The sequence below is a fragment of the Schistocerca piceifrons genome, chromosome 4 (genome assembly GCF_021461385.2).
Source record: "Schistocerca piceifrons isolate TAMUIC-IGC-003096 chromosome 4, iqSchPice1.1, whole genome shotgun sequence".
Taxonomy (NCBI): domain Eukaryota; kingdom Metazoa; phylum Arthropoda; class Insecta; order Orthoptera; family Acrididae; genus Schistocerca; species Schistocerca piceifrons.
This window is the reverse complement of record NC_060141.1, coordinates 480,480,354-480,496,113: the sequence shown is the minus strand read 5'-3', so window position 1 is coordinate 480,496,113 and position 15,760 is coordinate 480,480,354. Positions and strand designations below refer to the sequence as shown.

General features: G+C 46.0%; 1 protein-coding gene across 1 annotated transcript in view; it reads right to left on the bottom strand.

Moving 5' to 3' along the window:
• LOC124795929 (spondin-2-like) overlaps positions 1-15,760 on the bottom strand; it is a 259,765-nt gene that overhangs the window by 223,186 nt on the left and 20,819 nt on the right. Inside the window, exon 3 of the mRNA XM_047260010.1 lies at positions 9,138-9,258. Coding sequence (XP_047115966.1) covers positions 9,138-9,258 — 121 coding nt within the window. The remainder of the gene's footprint in view (positions 1-9,137; positions 9,259-15,760) is intronic.

The following is a 15,760-nucleotide window of genomic DNA, read 5'->3' as shown; positions in this document are numbered from 1 at the left end:
AGGTCTCCACAGTACATCGATGTTGTCGCCAGTGGTCGGCGGAAGGTGCACGTGCCCGTCGACCTGGGACCGGACCGCAGCGACGCACGGATGCACGCCAAGACCGTAGGATCCTACGCAGTGCCGTAGGGGACCGCACCGCCACTTCCCAGCAAATTAGGGACACTGTTGCTCCTGGGGTATCGGCGAGGACCATTCGCAACCGTCTCCATGAAGCTGGGCTACGGTCCCGCACACCGTTAGCCCGTCTTCCGCTCACGCCCCAACATCGTGCAGCCCGCCTCCAGTGGTGTCGCGACAGGCATGAATGGAGGGACGAATGGAGACGCGTCGTCTTCAGCGATGAGAGTCGGTTCTGGCTTGGTGCCAATGATGGTCGTATGCGTGTTTCGCGCCGTGCAGGTGAGCGCCACAATCATGACTGCATACGACCGAGGCACACAGGGCCAACACCCGGCATCATGGTGTGGGGAGCGATCTCCCACACTGGCCGTACACCACTGGTGATCGTCGAGGGGACACTGAATAGTGCACGGTACATCCAAACCGTCATCAAACCCATTGTTCTACCATTCCTAGACCGGCAAGGGAACTTGCTGTTCCAACAGGACAAAGCACGTCCGCATGTATCCCGTGCCACCCAACGTGCTCTAGAAGGTGTAAGTCAACTACCCTGGCCAGCAAGATCTCCGGATCTGTCCCCCATTGAGCATGTTTGGGACTGGATGAAGCGTCGTCTCACGCGGTCTGCACGTCCAGCACGAACGCTGGTCCAACTGAGGCGCCAGGTGGAAATAGCATGGCAAGCCGTTCCACAGGACTACATCCAGCATCTCTACGATCGTCTCCATGGGAGAATAGCAGCCTGCATTGCTGCGAAAGGTGGATATACACTGTACTAGTGCCGACATTGTGCATGCTCTGTTGCCTGTGTCTATGTGCCTGTGGTTCTGTCAGTGTGATCATGTGATGTATCTGACCCCAGGAATGTGTCAATAAAGTTTCCCCTTCCTGGGACAATGAATTCATGGTGTTCTTATTTCAATTTCCAGGAGTGTATTTGCAGCAACTCTGTAGATACGGTAAACTGTATCCTCTTTTCCAGAGATACTACTTCCACGTCATGACAGAAGAAGAGCTTTCCCTTACGGAAGAAATAGCGGGAAACTGAACTCTTGGTGGACTCAGAAGTGTGTAGGCATAGCACTATAGACAAGGGTTCTTGTAGAGGAAGGCAGCTGTAGTCCAATTGCTTCCCTAGCGCTGTAAATGGGGTATTATCTGCGAAATATTTTTTATGGGGAACTAATTTTATAGGCCGTCTAATTGCATATTCTCACAAACTTGAGACTAGTTTCTGATTCATCAAACCGTCTTTAGATCTGAGTATGTTGACAACTCATATTCTATAAGCAAATTTACTAGCTGTGTCATAAAACATCATATTGCAATCTCATCTCCGTCCGAACAGGCCTCGGAACTCCCTAACGGTATAGAGCTATCGCCGTGACATCCTCAGCCAATGGAAATGCGAATATGGAGGGGCATAGGGCCAGCACACGACTCTCCCGGCCGTTGACAGCTTTATTCAACATGAAGCCGCTACTTCTCAATCAAGCGGCTCCCAATGGGCCTCACATGGGCTAAGTGCACCCAGCTTGCCAACAGCGCTCGGCAGCTTCTGACGGTCTCCCATCAAGTGTTGGTCAAGCCGGACAGCTCTTGACACCGGTGATCTCACGGGAACCGGTGTTACCACTGCGGTAAGGCCGTTGGCATATGGAAGTCTAGACGGACAACAAAATTTATTGTACAGTATTCATTGCGCGTGTTTTCGGAAAAGGACAGTATGTCAATTTTCGCAAATTTTCCTCCACTCATCTGTGACCCTAGAGAATGCTGGAATACATTGACAGGGTATACTTGCGGTGGTGTATCACAGCGACAATGATAAAGTGCTTGAAGACGAAGCCGTAACTGCTTTGATATTAGTTGCAAATAGATTAAAAGTATAAACTTAGCTTAGTGGAAGAAAAGTTGTATGATAACAGCCTTCGTTCTCCACAACGAATACACACCTATCCTAGCAAGGTTTCTCGCAGCCTGTAGCAACTTACTTACAGTACAAAAGTTGTCCGAGTGGGTACAACTGCAAATGGGATGGTAACATTCCCGAGTTCTTGCTGGGGCCACTGCATTTAATATCCGTTGTGATTTTAAGGCCTTGTCGAAGTTGTTCAGGTAAATAAAGTTACCCTGACGGAATGGAAGCGGTTGCACTTGAGTACTATGACCAAACGCTGCGAAACTGATAAAAGTCGTATTGTAGATCAAAACGTCATGCGAGCCCATTTTCATCACTTACAGCACAGAGAGAGGCAACTCCTGCAGATGAAGAATGGTATCAGTACATGAGGGCTACTGAATGTGTTCGACGCTACTGCGGCTCCTCTGGTGGGTGTCACAACACAGTTTGACTAGAAAACTCGCACGAGCAGCTTGTCACCGTCTTTCGAACTTCGGGAGACGTCCAATCATTGGCATAAGGGATACGGGAGCATCAACCGACAGATACAACACTCTTGGCTGTGGTGCGTTGACTATAGAGCGAGTGGTGACGAATAGGCACAGATACTTTCAGGACGACAAACAAACAAAAACTCATCTGATGTTTGATTGGCTTTCACGAGCAGACGGATGAGAATAGCTGAAACATGAGCAGAGTTTGCAGGAAATGTGTCGCCATGAAGCATCGGGAACATATTAGCTGGGAGTTGGGTGATCTCAAGTTACCATGCGTCTTTTATCACTGACGCCGTATCGTAGACACTATTGATTTGCAGGGTGTAGACGGAGAGTCAACTGGCACATTGAGTGGTATTCAACGAGTGGTCTAGCTTTTGTTCCAGGTGGTCAGGTCGACGCCAACGTGTCTGCAGACGACATGGTGAAACGACACAGGAAGCTGCCATTCTCAAGACCCATTCACAAGTGTCTATTGCGTAGGTAGTCTACATAACTCCATCAACATGCATGTACCCACAAACTCATTTTCTGGCTACCCGACCATACCTGCGGTACCATTCTTCCAAAACACCTGACGAAAACAACTGAATTTACTGTCTCTTTCGCTGGGGAGGATTTGAAACTGCGTATCAAATGGCAGATTCCAGCAGGATAATCCCATACTGAATTTCACAGTAGCGTATTCTAATATTATTCAAATATGTCACTTGAAGCAGTTAGCTGATAGCAAAGATTACACTGCCTCGAAAATGGTGCTGCGGCTCATTTGTCATAGAGCAGTCATTACAAGAAGTCGAGTACTATCTTGCAACTCAACAGATGACTGTCGAGGCAACTTCGCAAGTTCAAACGGAAAACGGCATGGCTGCAATGCTTGAAACAATCATTACTGCAAAACGGTGAAATCCAGAAATAATATATTTCGTAAGATCGCTGGTAGAATATGAGGTATTCGAAACAAACCGTGGGAACAATTGCACTAGCAACATGTTGCAGTGCTGCAGAGTAGCCTGTGCTTGCCCAGTCTGGTACAAATCCACCCACTAAAACATAGGTGAACACGGCGCTAAACGGAAGGTGTGCCATTGTTACATGTTGTCCAGTTCGTAGGCATAGTGGCACGAGACATTCGTCGTGAAGTAGCTGCCAAGGGAAATAAATGTTCCAGCAGCTCGAAGTATTTTCCCCAAGAGTACTTCAACTTTACAAACAGCAGCTACAGCAAGGAAACAGTTGTGGATTTCTCAACTTGACTAAAACTCGGAAACCCCCCAAAGAATTGGATCCTGTGGATGTCTGTTAGCTGTCTTATCTCTGGTATTTGTCACTTCGCTGTGGATACCACTGACTATAAATGCGGAGTAGGACAGAGCACGGAACACCTACCTGATTGCCAATTATGACCTGTATCTTGCACGGGTCTTCTACGTGCCACTTAGAACGCAATAAATTGCAAGATTTTAGCCAACAGTTGTCTAACATCGTAATTATTTCTTTAATTTGCTTTTAATGATGTTTTATTTTGGACTCAGATAAAAAGTGTCCAAAACTATTAGCGGACCGATAATGGACAGTTCTGATGTACCTTCGCAGGAAGTAGCTTTAGAAGTCTATCATCTAAATCCTCGAAGCGGCTACTTCGGCTTACACTTCACACTACAAACATCTTGAGGAATTTACTGGCGCTGCCTGTCCTGTCCTGTCTCCTGGTTTATCATCCAGAAACTATGTCTGAAAAGAAAACAGAGGACGTATACTTTAAAACCAGCCTGCAGCCAGCAATCTTCAGTGTGTGTTTCAGGCATAAAAGAAATTCGTGAGTATGAAATTAGGAGACTGAGTTGACTGACACCGCAACGAATACAAGATTTTGTCTGAAATTTCCTGGCAGATTAAAACTGTGTGTCGTACCGAGACTCGAACTAGGGATCTTTACTTTTCGCAGGCAAGAGCTCTACCGACTGAGTTATCCATCTCGACCTTGAGTGCTAGGTTTGCGAGTCTCTCAGGATGGCTTTTGTGAATTTCAGAAAGTAGGTGACAAGTCAGTGGCGGAAGTAAAGTTGTGAGGTGTTTCGAGTCGTGCTTGGGTAGTTCAGTCAGTAGCGCATTTGTCCGCTAAATGCAAGAGTTCCGAGTTCGAGCCTCGATCCGGCATACAGTTTTAATCTAAGAGGAAGTTTCATATCAACGCACACTCACTGCAGAGCGAAAATTTCTTTCGGGCGAGATTTTGTTCGTTCCCGTATGTGACATAACTCTCACCCATTCTGATGATGGACATCAATTCGTAATGGAATAATCAATATTTGTCATAGGTTCCACTACGTTGTAGTGGGTGGCGAATCATACTTAGTAACGATAATACCGTTAGCGTATTTCAACCTGTTTCGGAGTTACAATGCACCGTCTCAGGTCCCTTTACGAGTGTCGGTGATCAACACTGAGATGAAGTGCCGCCGTCATACGGACCAGAGGCGATGGCGTTTTGCAGACGTCGATGTTTCTTGGACCTTCCACAAAAAGTGTGACAATGATTCCCGAAAACCAAAGCGGTCACCTAGAGGCGCTCAGGTGCCTGACGATGTATTGTAACACCGAAACCGGTTTTGTATAAATAAACGTAGTAAACACAACTACGAGAGCGTGCCGAAAAATAATGTCACCGATTTTATGTCAAAATTCTTAAAGCTTTCTGAATAAAACAAACGATATTAACATTCTACATCTTTATTTTTAGTGTCTACATATTTATTTCGCAACATAGTCATCCTGGCGACGAACATATTTCTCCCAACGAGCGACCAGTTTGTCAATATCGTAATTGTAGAAAGTTTGACATCGTTGAGGGAGGCACAATGTCACCTCTGCTTGCGCCGCTTCATCACTATCAAAGTAAAGTCTTCGCAGGTGTTCTTTAAGTTTTGGAAAAAGGTGGAAATGGGATGGGAGCACGTTGGGGGTGCATCGAGGATGATCGATTACAGTGAACTTACGGCGACGAATTGTTGCAAATGTTGCAGTGCTCGAGTGTCGTCTGGCATAGTCATGCCGAAGGAGTTCCATGTGTGGATGAACTCTTCGAATTGGAAACTACTGCAACACGCTTCTTCCCACTCACCAACATAGTTAGGTTACACACCGCCGTGTTACACACTACAATTCGTAGCCCTGCAGCTGTAGAGGGCCTCAAATATGTAGGCATGAAGAATAAAGATGTAGAATGTTAATAACTTTTGTTTCATTTAAAAATATTTAAGAGTTCTCACATAAAAAATTCGGAGTCATACTTTTCAGCACATCCTCCTACATAAGATTCAATAAAACCTGTTGTCCTAGCGTCCACCAGAAGATGGAGGTATGGAGATTTGATGGCAGGTTTTCAGCATGTATATGTACATGGATATTCTCAAAATCACACTTAAGTACCTGGCACAGGATTAATCGAACCACTTTCATAATAATTCTCTATTATTCCACTCTCGAACAGCGCGCGGAAAGAACGAACACCTATTATCTTTCGGTGCGAGCTCTGGTCTCCCTTATTAAGATGACCGTTTCTCCGTATGTTGGTCGGCGCCAAAAAATATTTTCGCATTCGAGGTAGAAAGTTTGTGATTGAAATTTCGTGAGAAGATCCTGTCGCAACGATGTACGCCTTTGTTTTAAAGATGTACATTCCAAATCCTGTATCATGTCCATGACACTCTCGCCCGTGTTTCTCAGTAATACAAAATGTGTTGTCCTTCTTTGACCTATCTCGACGTACTCCGATAGTCCTATCTAGTAAGGATCCCAGAGCGAGCAGCTCACTCCGAAAGAGTAGGCACTCTCTTTAGTACACGAGGATCTGTTCCCTCTTCTAAGTGTTCATCCAATAAAGTGCAGTCTTTGGTTCATCTTCCCCACAACATTTTATGCGTGTTCTTTCTGATTTAAGGTGTTCTTAATTGTAATTCCTAGGTATTTAGTTGTGGCAACGGCCTTGCCGCAGTGGCTACACCGGTTCCGGTGAGACCATCGAAGTTAAGCGCTGTCTGGCGTGGTCGGCACTTGGATGGGTGACCATCCAGGCCGCCATGCGCTGCTGCCATTTTTCTGGGTGCACTCAGTCTCGTGATGCCATTTGAGGAGCTACGCGACCGAATAGTAGCGGCTTCGGTCAACAATACCATCATAACGACCGGGAGAGCGGTGTCCTGAACCCACGCCCCTCCTATCCGCATCCTCCACTGAGGATAACACGGCGGTCGAATGGTCCCGGTAGGCCACTCGTGGCCTGAAGACGGAGTGCTATTAGATATTTAGTTAAATTTACGGACTTAAGATTTGCTTGATTTATCGTGTAAGCAAAGATTAACAGATCTTTTAGTACTCGTGTGGATGACATCAGAATCTTCATTATTTAGGGTCAGTTGGCAACTTCCACATCATACAGATATCTTTGCTAAATCGTTCTGTAATTTGTTTTGATCTTCTGATGACTTTACTAGACGATACATGACAGCAGCATATGCAAGCAACCTACGACGGTTGCTCAGATTGTCTCCTAAATCGCTTATGTAGATGAGGAACAGCCTGTAACGTTACCTTGGAGAACGCAAGAAGTCACTCCTGTTTTTAGTATATGGGAGTCCAATTTCATAATAAAATTTTCTATATTAAGGCAGTTTCTCAGCCGGCCGGGGTGGTCGAGCGGTTCTAGGCGCTTCAGTCTGGAACCACGCGACCGCTACGGTCGCAGGTTCGAATCCTGCCTCGGGCATGGATGTGTGTGATGTCCTTAGGTTAGTTACGTTTAAGTAGTTCTAAGTTCTAAGGGACTGATGACCTCAGCTGTTAAGTCCCATAGTGCTCAGAGCCCAAGGCAGTTTCGCCAGATAATAATTGAGAGTGACTGTGACCATGGTGTACAGTTGGTGTGACAATTTCAGGGTGTATACTACTAGGTTTAACAATCTGTAGCACAAAACTGAAATATAGGAAGATGGCAAAATTTTGTACACGGCTGCACGTTCAGAGACCGTAAATAGTTACAATTGAAAGAGAAACAGCCCTCGGTCACTATTTTTGACAAATTAACATGGTTTCAACATCGCTAGTAGTATCTTCTTCAGAATTTAAAACAAAGAGTGGTCTCTATTCTATAACATGCTCCCAGAATAATGACTAAAAACATATGATAGGGTATAAGTTTTGCAACCTGCACCACACAAGTAACGAGCAGCCCTTAGTGGCTCGCTATCACAGTTTTCTTTATCTTAAATATCTTTGGGGCTAATGCCCCTTTGGCATATTTATTATTTTATTGTTGTTGTGGTTGTTGTCGTCTTCAGTCATGAGACTGGTTTGATGCAGCTCTCCATGCTACTCTATCCTGTGCAAGCTTCTTCTTCTCCCAGTGCCTACTGCAATCTGCATCCTTCTGAATCTGCTTAGTGTATTCATCTCTTGGTCTCACTCTACGATTATTGCCCACCACGCTGCCCTCCAATACTAAATTGGTGATCCCTTGATGCCTCAGAACATGTCCTACCAACCGATCCCTTCTTCTAGTCAAGATGTGCCACAAACTTCTCTTCTCCCCAATCCTATTCAATACTTCTTCATTAGTTATGTGATGTACCCATCTAATCTTCAGCATTGTTCTGTAGCATCACATTTCGAAAGCTTCTATTCTCTTCTTGTCCAAACTATTTATCGTCCATGTTTCACTTCCATACATGGCTGCACTACATACAAATACTTTCAGAAACGACTTCCCGACACTTCAACTGCTCTTCCCAGTCCTTTGCTGTCTCTGACAGAATTACAATTTCATCGGCAAACCTCAAAGTTTTTATTTCTTCTCGATGGATTTTAATACCTACTCCAAATTTTTCTTTTGTTTCCTTCACTGTTTGCTCAGTATAGAGATTGAATAACATCGGAGAGAGGCTACAACCCCGTCTCACTCCCTTCCCAACCGCTGCTTCCCTTTCATGTGCCTCGACTCTGATAACTGCCATCTGGTTTCTGTGCAAATTGTAAATTTGAAAGAGAGTATTCCAGTCAACAATGTCAAAAGCTTTCTCTAAGTCTACGAGTGCTTGAAATGTAGGTTTGCCTTTCCTTAATCTAGTTTCTAAGATAAGTCTTAGGGTCAGTATTGCCCCACGTGTTCCAATATTTCTACGGAATCCAAACTGATCTTCCCCGAGGTCGGCTTCTACTAGTTTTTCCATTCGTCTGTAAAGAATCTGCGTTAGTATTTTGCAGCCGTGGCTTATTAAACTGATAGTTCGGTAATTTTCACATCTGTGAACACCCGCTTTTTTATAAATGACATAAGTACTGTCAGTCTTTTACGATGATTCCGTACTTATACACAATCATACGTTTTTAGTGATCATTCTGTGACCATGTTATAGAATATAGACCATTCTTTGTTTTAATTTCTGAAGAAGACACTCCTAGCTGTGTTGAAACCAGGTTGATTTGTTAAAAATAGTGACCGAGGGCTGTTTTTCTTTCAATTGTAGGAAGATGGCACGTGTGGCACGTGCCGTGTTCGCCGGTTACCTCGCTTCTCGCGATACGAGGACTGTGACAGAGAACGGCGAGCGACTTACCGACGAGGGGTGAGAACTGCGCGGGAGGGCGCCACTCGGGGTAGTGCCTGGGGAAGCGCGCCCGCGTCCAGTGCGTGTGCAGCACCAGCCGGTAGACTGCCAGCCGGCCGGCCAGGCAGCGCTCGTGGGCCGGCACGGCGCTGGCCGCCGCGGTACCGGTCGCCAGCACCGCCACCACCAGCGCGAGCAGCACCAGGGGCTGCGGAAGCGGCAGCTGCGGAGGGCGCGTCATGTCTGCAGCGGCGTCGCGGGAGGACTGAGGCGGCACGGCGCGGCACGCAGCCGGCTGCAGCACGCCGCACGCGTCAGCACGGACGCCCCTCCTACCCCGCCACAGCGCGGCCGCGTCCTCCAGCCAGCTCTCGGCCTGCCCTGCCGTGCTCGACCGCCGCTCCTGCCTGCCTGCCTGCCGAGGCGCACCTTCCCAGAACGGAAGTGCCAGCTCTGCGGTTCCCTCCGGCTCTCCAAATGAAATACGGTTATCAGTTTCGGCAACAGACAGGGCAGAAGCGGCCGCCTGATAGAAGACGATGCTCTCGCACTTAGTAATACAGCGTGAAAGTATCTAACCAAAATTGTTACCTTTTTCTTCTGAAAGTACACTACTGGGCATTAAAATTGCTACATCAAGAAGAAATGCATATGATAAATGGGTACTCATTGAACAAATATATCATTCTACAACTGACATGTGATTACATTTTAATGCGATTTGGGTGCATAGGTCCTGAGAAATCAGTACCCAGAACAACCACCTCTGGCCGTAATAACGGCCTTGATACGCCTGGGCATTGAGTCAAACAGAGCTTGGATGGCGCGTACAGGTACAGCTGCCCATGCAGCTTCAACACGATACCACAGTTCATCAACAGTAGTGACTGGCGTATTGTGACGAGCCAGTTGCTAGGCCACCATACACCAGACGTTTTCAGTTCGTGAGAGATCTGGAGAATGTGCTGGCCAGGGCAGCAGTCGAACATTTTCTGTGCCCAGAAACGCCCGTACAGGACCTGCAACATGCGGTCGTGCATTAACCTGCTGAAATGTAGGGTTTCGCAGCGATCGAATGAAGGGTAGAGCCACTGGTCGTAACACATCTGAAATGTAACGTCCACTGTTCAAAGTGCCGTCAGTGCGAACAATAGGTGATCGAGACGTGTAGCCAGTGGCACCCCATACCATCACGCCAGTATGGCGATGACGAATACACGCTTCCAACTTGCGTTCACCGCGATGTCGCCAAACACGGATGCGATCATCATGATGCTGTAAGCGGAACCTGGATTCATCCGACAAAATGACGTTTTGCCATTTGTGCACCCAGGTTCGTCGTTGAGTACACCATCGCAGGCACTCCTGTCTTTGATGCAGCGTCAAGGGTAACCGCAGCCATCGTCTCCGAGCTGATAGTCCATGCTGCTGCAAACGTTGTCGAACTGTTCGTGCAGATGGTTGTTGTCTTGCAGACGTCCCCATCTGTTGACTCAGGGATCGAGACGTGGCTGCACGATCCGTTACAGGCATGCGGATAAGATGCCTGTCATCTCGACTGCTAGTGATACGAGGCCGTTGGGATCGTATGGCGTTCCGTATTACCCTCCTGAACCCACCGATTCCATATTCTGCCAACGGTCATTGGATCTCGAACAACTCGAGCAGCAATGTCGTGATACGTGAAACCGCAATCGCGATAGGCTACAATCTGACCTTTATCAAAGTCGGAAACGTGATGGTAAGCATTTCTCCTTACACGAGGCAGCACAACAACGTTTCGCCAGGCAACGCCGGTCAACTGCTGTTTGTGTATGAGAAATCGCTTGGAAACTTTCCTCATGTCAGCACGTTGTAGGTGTCACCACCGGCGCCAGCGTTGTGTCAATGCTCTGAAAAGCTAATCATTTCCATATCACAGCATCTTCTTCCTGTCGCTTAAATTTCGCGTCTGTAGCACGTCATCTTCGTGGTGTAGCAATTTTAATGGCCAGTAGTGTATCATTGATAAGATTGTTCTAAATTAATTTTTCAACAAACCTGCATCTGACTGCGTCTGTGAACGTGTTTCATACACTCCTCCATTTTGCCAGGAATGTAGCATGTATTTCACTCAGCAATCAAGTTTAAGAGAATAATGCCGTTTTTTGCAACGGCATTAAGATGGTACAGAAAAATTAACTTTTGGCCCTAATGTTTACTTAAGGAAATTATATCTTGACTTGAATAACGCCAGTTCTGAAATGTCATAAAATTAGTTATTTGAATTAACTTTGCTCTGATAACGTCAGTTCGACCAAAATCGATTTCAAACCATGAATTGCACATATACTGGGTGATCAAAAAGTCAGTATAAATTTGAAAACTTAATAAACCACGGAATAATGTAGATAGAGAGGTAAAAATTGACACACATGCTTGGAATGACATGGGGTTTTATTAGAACAGAAAAAAAACAAAGTTCACAAAATGTCCGACTGATGGCGCTGGACAGCAAAACGCCAGTGACTGCGCATGAGAATCGTGTATAAAAGGATCTGTAATAGAGAGAATCAGATGCACCAGCAATCACAGCATGTTAACGTTACCTGAAAAGGCGCTTTTAGTGAAGCTGTATTATCAGAATGGTCTTCAAATGGCTCTGAGCACTATGGGACTCAACATCTGTGGTCGTAAGTCCCCTAGAACTTAGAACTACTTAAACCTAACTAACCTAAGGACATCACACACATCCAAGCCCGTGGCAGGATTCGAACCTGCGACCGTAGCAGTCGCGCGGTTCCTGACTGAGCGCCTAGAACCGCTAGACCACCGCGGCCGGCTATCAGAATGGGGAATGTGCTAGTTCAGCGTTACGATCCTATCGCCATAGGAAGGGGATTCGAACGGGGAAAGGTCCGTTGACAAATGCAGCTGTGGCGGGAATGATTTTGATGTTCGAACCCACGGGTTGTTTACACGATAGACCCCGTAGTGGCAGACCGAGCACAATTCGTAATGCTGCTGAGACAGTTCAGGAAGAATGGAGACTGTAGCGAATTCATCTATGCACGGGGAAGTCAGCGCTCGTGCAGTCACACGTCGCACTGGCATACCATACACTACTGTTTGGTTGGCACTTACCCGTACCCTCCGATGCTATCCGTACAAAATCCATCGGCATCATCAACTGTTACCTGGCGATTTAGTGAAGCGGAGGGCATTTGCGGTATGGGCGTTTCAAAAGATGGCGGAAGATGACGATTGGTGCAGTAATGTGTTGTGGACTGACGAAGCTCATTTCACGCTCTGAGGGTCTGTCAACGCCCACAACTGCAGAATTCAGGCTACCGAAAATCCTAGAACTGTCGTGGAAAATCGATTGCACGACGAGAAAGTCACGGTTTGATTTACCACATTTACCGTTATCGGGCCTTTTTTCTTCGAGGAAATGCGTGATTCTGGTTTTGTAACTGCTACCGTGACGGGTGAGAGGTACGCCGATATGTTACAGAATCGCATCATCCCCAGCCTGGCTGATAAACACCTGATGGAACGCACGGTGTTTATGCAGGATGGTACTCCACCCCATATTGCTAGACGCGTGAAAGATCTCTTGCGCGCGTCGTTTGGTGATGATCGTGTTCTCAGCCGCCACTTTCGTCATGCTTGGCCTCCCAGGTCCCCCGACCTCAGTCCGTGCTATTATTGGCTTTGGGGTTACCTGAAGTCGCAAGTGTATCGTGATCGACCGACATCTCTAGGGATGCTGAAAGACAACATCCGACGCCAATGCCTCACCATAACTCCGGACATGCTTTACAGTGCTGCTCACATTATTCCTCAACTACAGCTATTGTTGAGGAATGATGGTGGACATAGTGAGCATTTCCTGTAAAGAACATCATCTTTGCTTTGTCTTACTTTGTGATGCTAATTATTGCTATTCTGATCATATGAAGCGCCATCTGTCGAACATTTTTTGAACTTTTGTATTTTTTTTGTTTCTAATAAAACCCCATGTCATTCCAAGCAGGTGTGTCTATTTGCGCCTCTCTATCTACATTATTCCGTGATTTATTCAGTTTTCAAATTTATACTGATTTTTTGATCACCCAGTATATTGCATAGAGGCCTCATTTTCTTTACATTCTTTCATTGGTGGGTAACTTTACTTTACTACTCATTTTCATATTCAATACAAGCAAAGGATGTGGATTATGATTCAGGCTGTTATATTTAAACACGATGTTGATCTCAATATGTATATTATTAAAATTTTAAGTCATACACAAAACCTACCATTTCAAACATTTTTGTAGCACGAACCACTCTTACAAAAAATTTTACAAAACGCTTACTGCGTCAAACGTTGGACATACGAATCCTAACTCTGAACATTATCTAACAAAAACCAATTTGAAATGATTATATATCTTCTCTAATTTACGTGCTAAAGTTTGGTCAGGGGCAGCGACCTACCTTAAAGCTGTCTGCGCACGTCTGCTTCCTCCGGGCACCTAGCTGCGACTGCTCGGATTTTTACTGCGCGCTCGGCTCTCTTACCTATCAAAGATGATCCTACTCAAAGATATTATACTCGTTCCACCTTTCGGTTGGAACTACCAACTTTATTTTCTGGGGCTACCCTGATCCGACCTTAGCACATACCTTTCAAGCGCAGTGCTCAGGCGCTGGAAATCCGAAAATTCTGCAAAGAACAGTTTCCTAAAAGCATTCATATTTTTACAAGCAGCGTTCCATACTACTGTACGATTTATTTTTCCCATCATTCGTGGTGCACTATTCGACTCATCATCACAGTTGCAAGTATACAGTCGCAGGCGCATTATCTTTGGTGTTCCGCCAGATATTTGTAATTTTGTTTTTGCAACATGTGGCTTGAGGTTGTGTCAGACGACGATCAGTTTGGCACAAGAGAGGCTATTCTAACGTTGCCTTTCATAATGGAAGGAAGACTACAGAAAAATCAAGACACGTTCATAGGATATGTCGACCTGAAAAACGTGTTCGACAGTGTAAAATGGTGCAAAATGTTTGAAATTCTAAGAGAAATAGGGGTAAGCTACAGGAAAAGATGGGTAATATGCAACATGTACAAGAGCCGAGAGGGAATAAATGGCTCTGAGCACTATGGGACTTAACATCTGAGGTCATCAGTCCCCTGGAACTTAGAACTACTTAAACCTAACTAACCTAAGGACATCACACACATCCAAGCCCGCGGCAGGATTCGAACCTGCGACTGTAGCGGTCGCGCGGTTCCAGGCTGAAGCGCCTAGAACCGCTCGGCCTCTCCGGCCGGCCCGAGAGCAAATGATGAGAGTGTACGACCAAGAACGAAAAAAAACTTCTCCCGGACAGGCCATGAAGACCCAACGATACCGACCGGTCGCCGTGTCATCCTAGGCCCATAGGCATCACTGGATGCGGATACGGAGGCGCTTGAGTTCAGCACACCGCTCTCCCGGCCGTATGGCAGTTTCCGAGACCGAAGCCGCTACTTCTCTAACAAGTATTTCCTCAGTTTGCCTCACAAGGGTTGAGTGCACCCCGCTTGCCAACAGCGCTCGGCAGACCGAATGGTCATCCATCCAGTTCTAGCCCAGCCTGCTTCGGTGATCCGCTGTTACCACTGCGGCAAGGCCGTTGGCCACCAAGAACGGAGTGCTCGGATTAAAAAGTGTGTAAGATAGTGGTGTAGTCTTTCGCCCTTACAGTTCGATCTGTACATCGAAGAAACAATGACAGAAAAAAAGAAAAGTTCAGGAGTGGAATTAAAATTCAAGGTGAAAGGGTATGAACGATACGATTCGATGATGACATTGCTATCTTGAATGAAAGTGAAGACGATCTGCTGATTGGAATGGACAGTCTAATGAGTACAGAATATGGATTGAGAACAAATCGAAGACAAACGAAAGTAATAAGAAGCAGCAGCAATGAGAACTGCGAGAAACTTATCAGGATTGATGGTCACGAACTAGAGAAGTAATTCTATTACATAGGCAGCAAAATAACCAATCACGGACGGAGCAAGGTGGGCATCATAAACAGACTAGCAGTGGCATTCCTGGCCAAGAGAAGTCTACTAGTATCAAACATAGGCCTTAATTTGAGCAACAAATTTCTGAGAATATGCGTTTGGAGCACAGTATTCTGTAGTAGTGAAACATAGACTGTGGGGAAACCGGAACAGAAGATAATCGAGCCCCCGTCAGAGGTTCGAGTCCTCCCTCGGGCATTGGTGTTGTGTTGTCCTTAGCGTAAGTTAGTATAAGTTAGTTTAAGTAGTGTGTAAGACTAGGAACCGATCACCATAGCAGTTTGGTCCCTTAGCCATTCACACAAACACACACACACACACACACACACAGAAGAGAATCGAAGCATTTGAGATGTGGTGCTACGGATGAATATTGAATATTAGGTAAACTGATAAGTTAAGGAACGAGATTTGGGCAGAATCGTAGAGGAAAGGAATATGTGGAAAACACTGACAAGGCGAAGGAATATGATGATCTGATATCTGTTAAAAATCAGAGAATGACTTCCATGGCATTGGAGGGATCTGCAGAGAGTACAAACTGTAGAGGAAGACAAAGATTGGAATACATCCAGCAAATATTTGA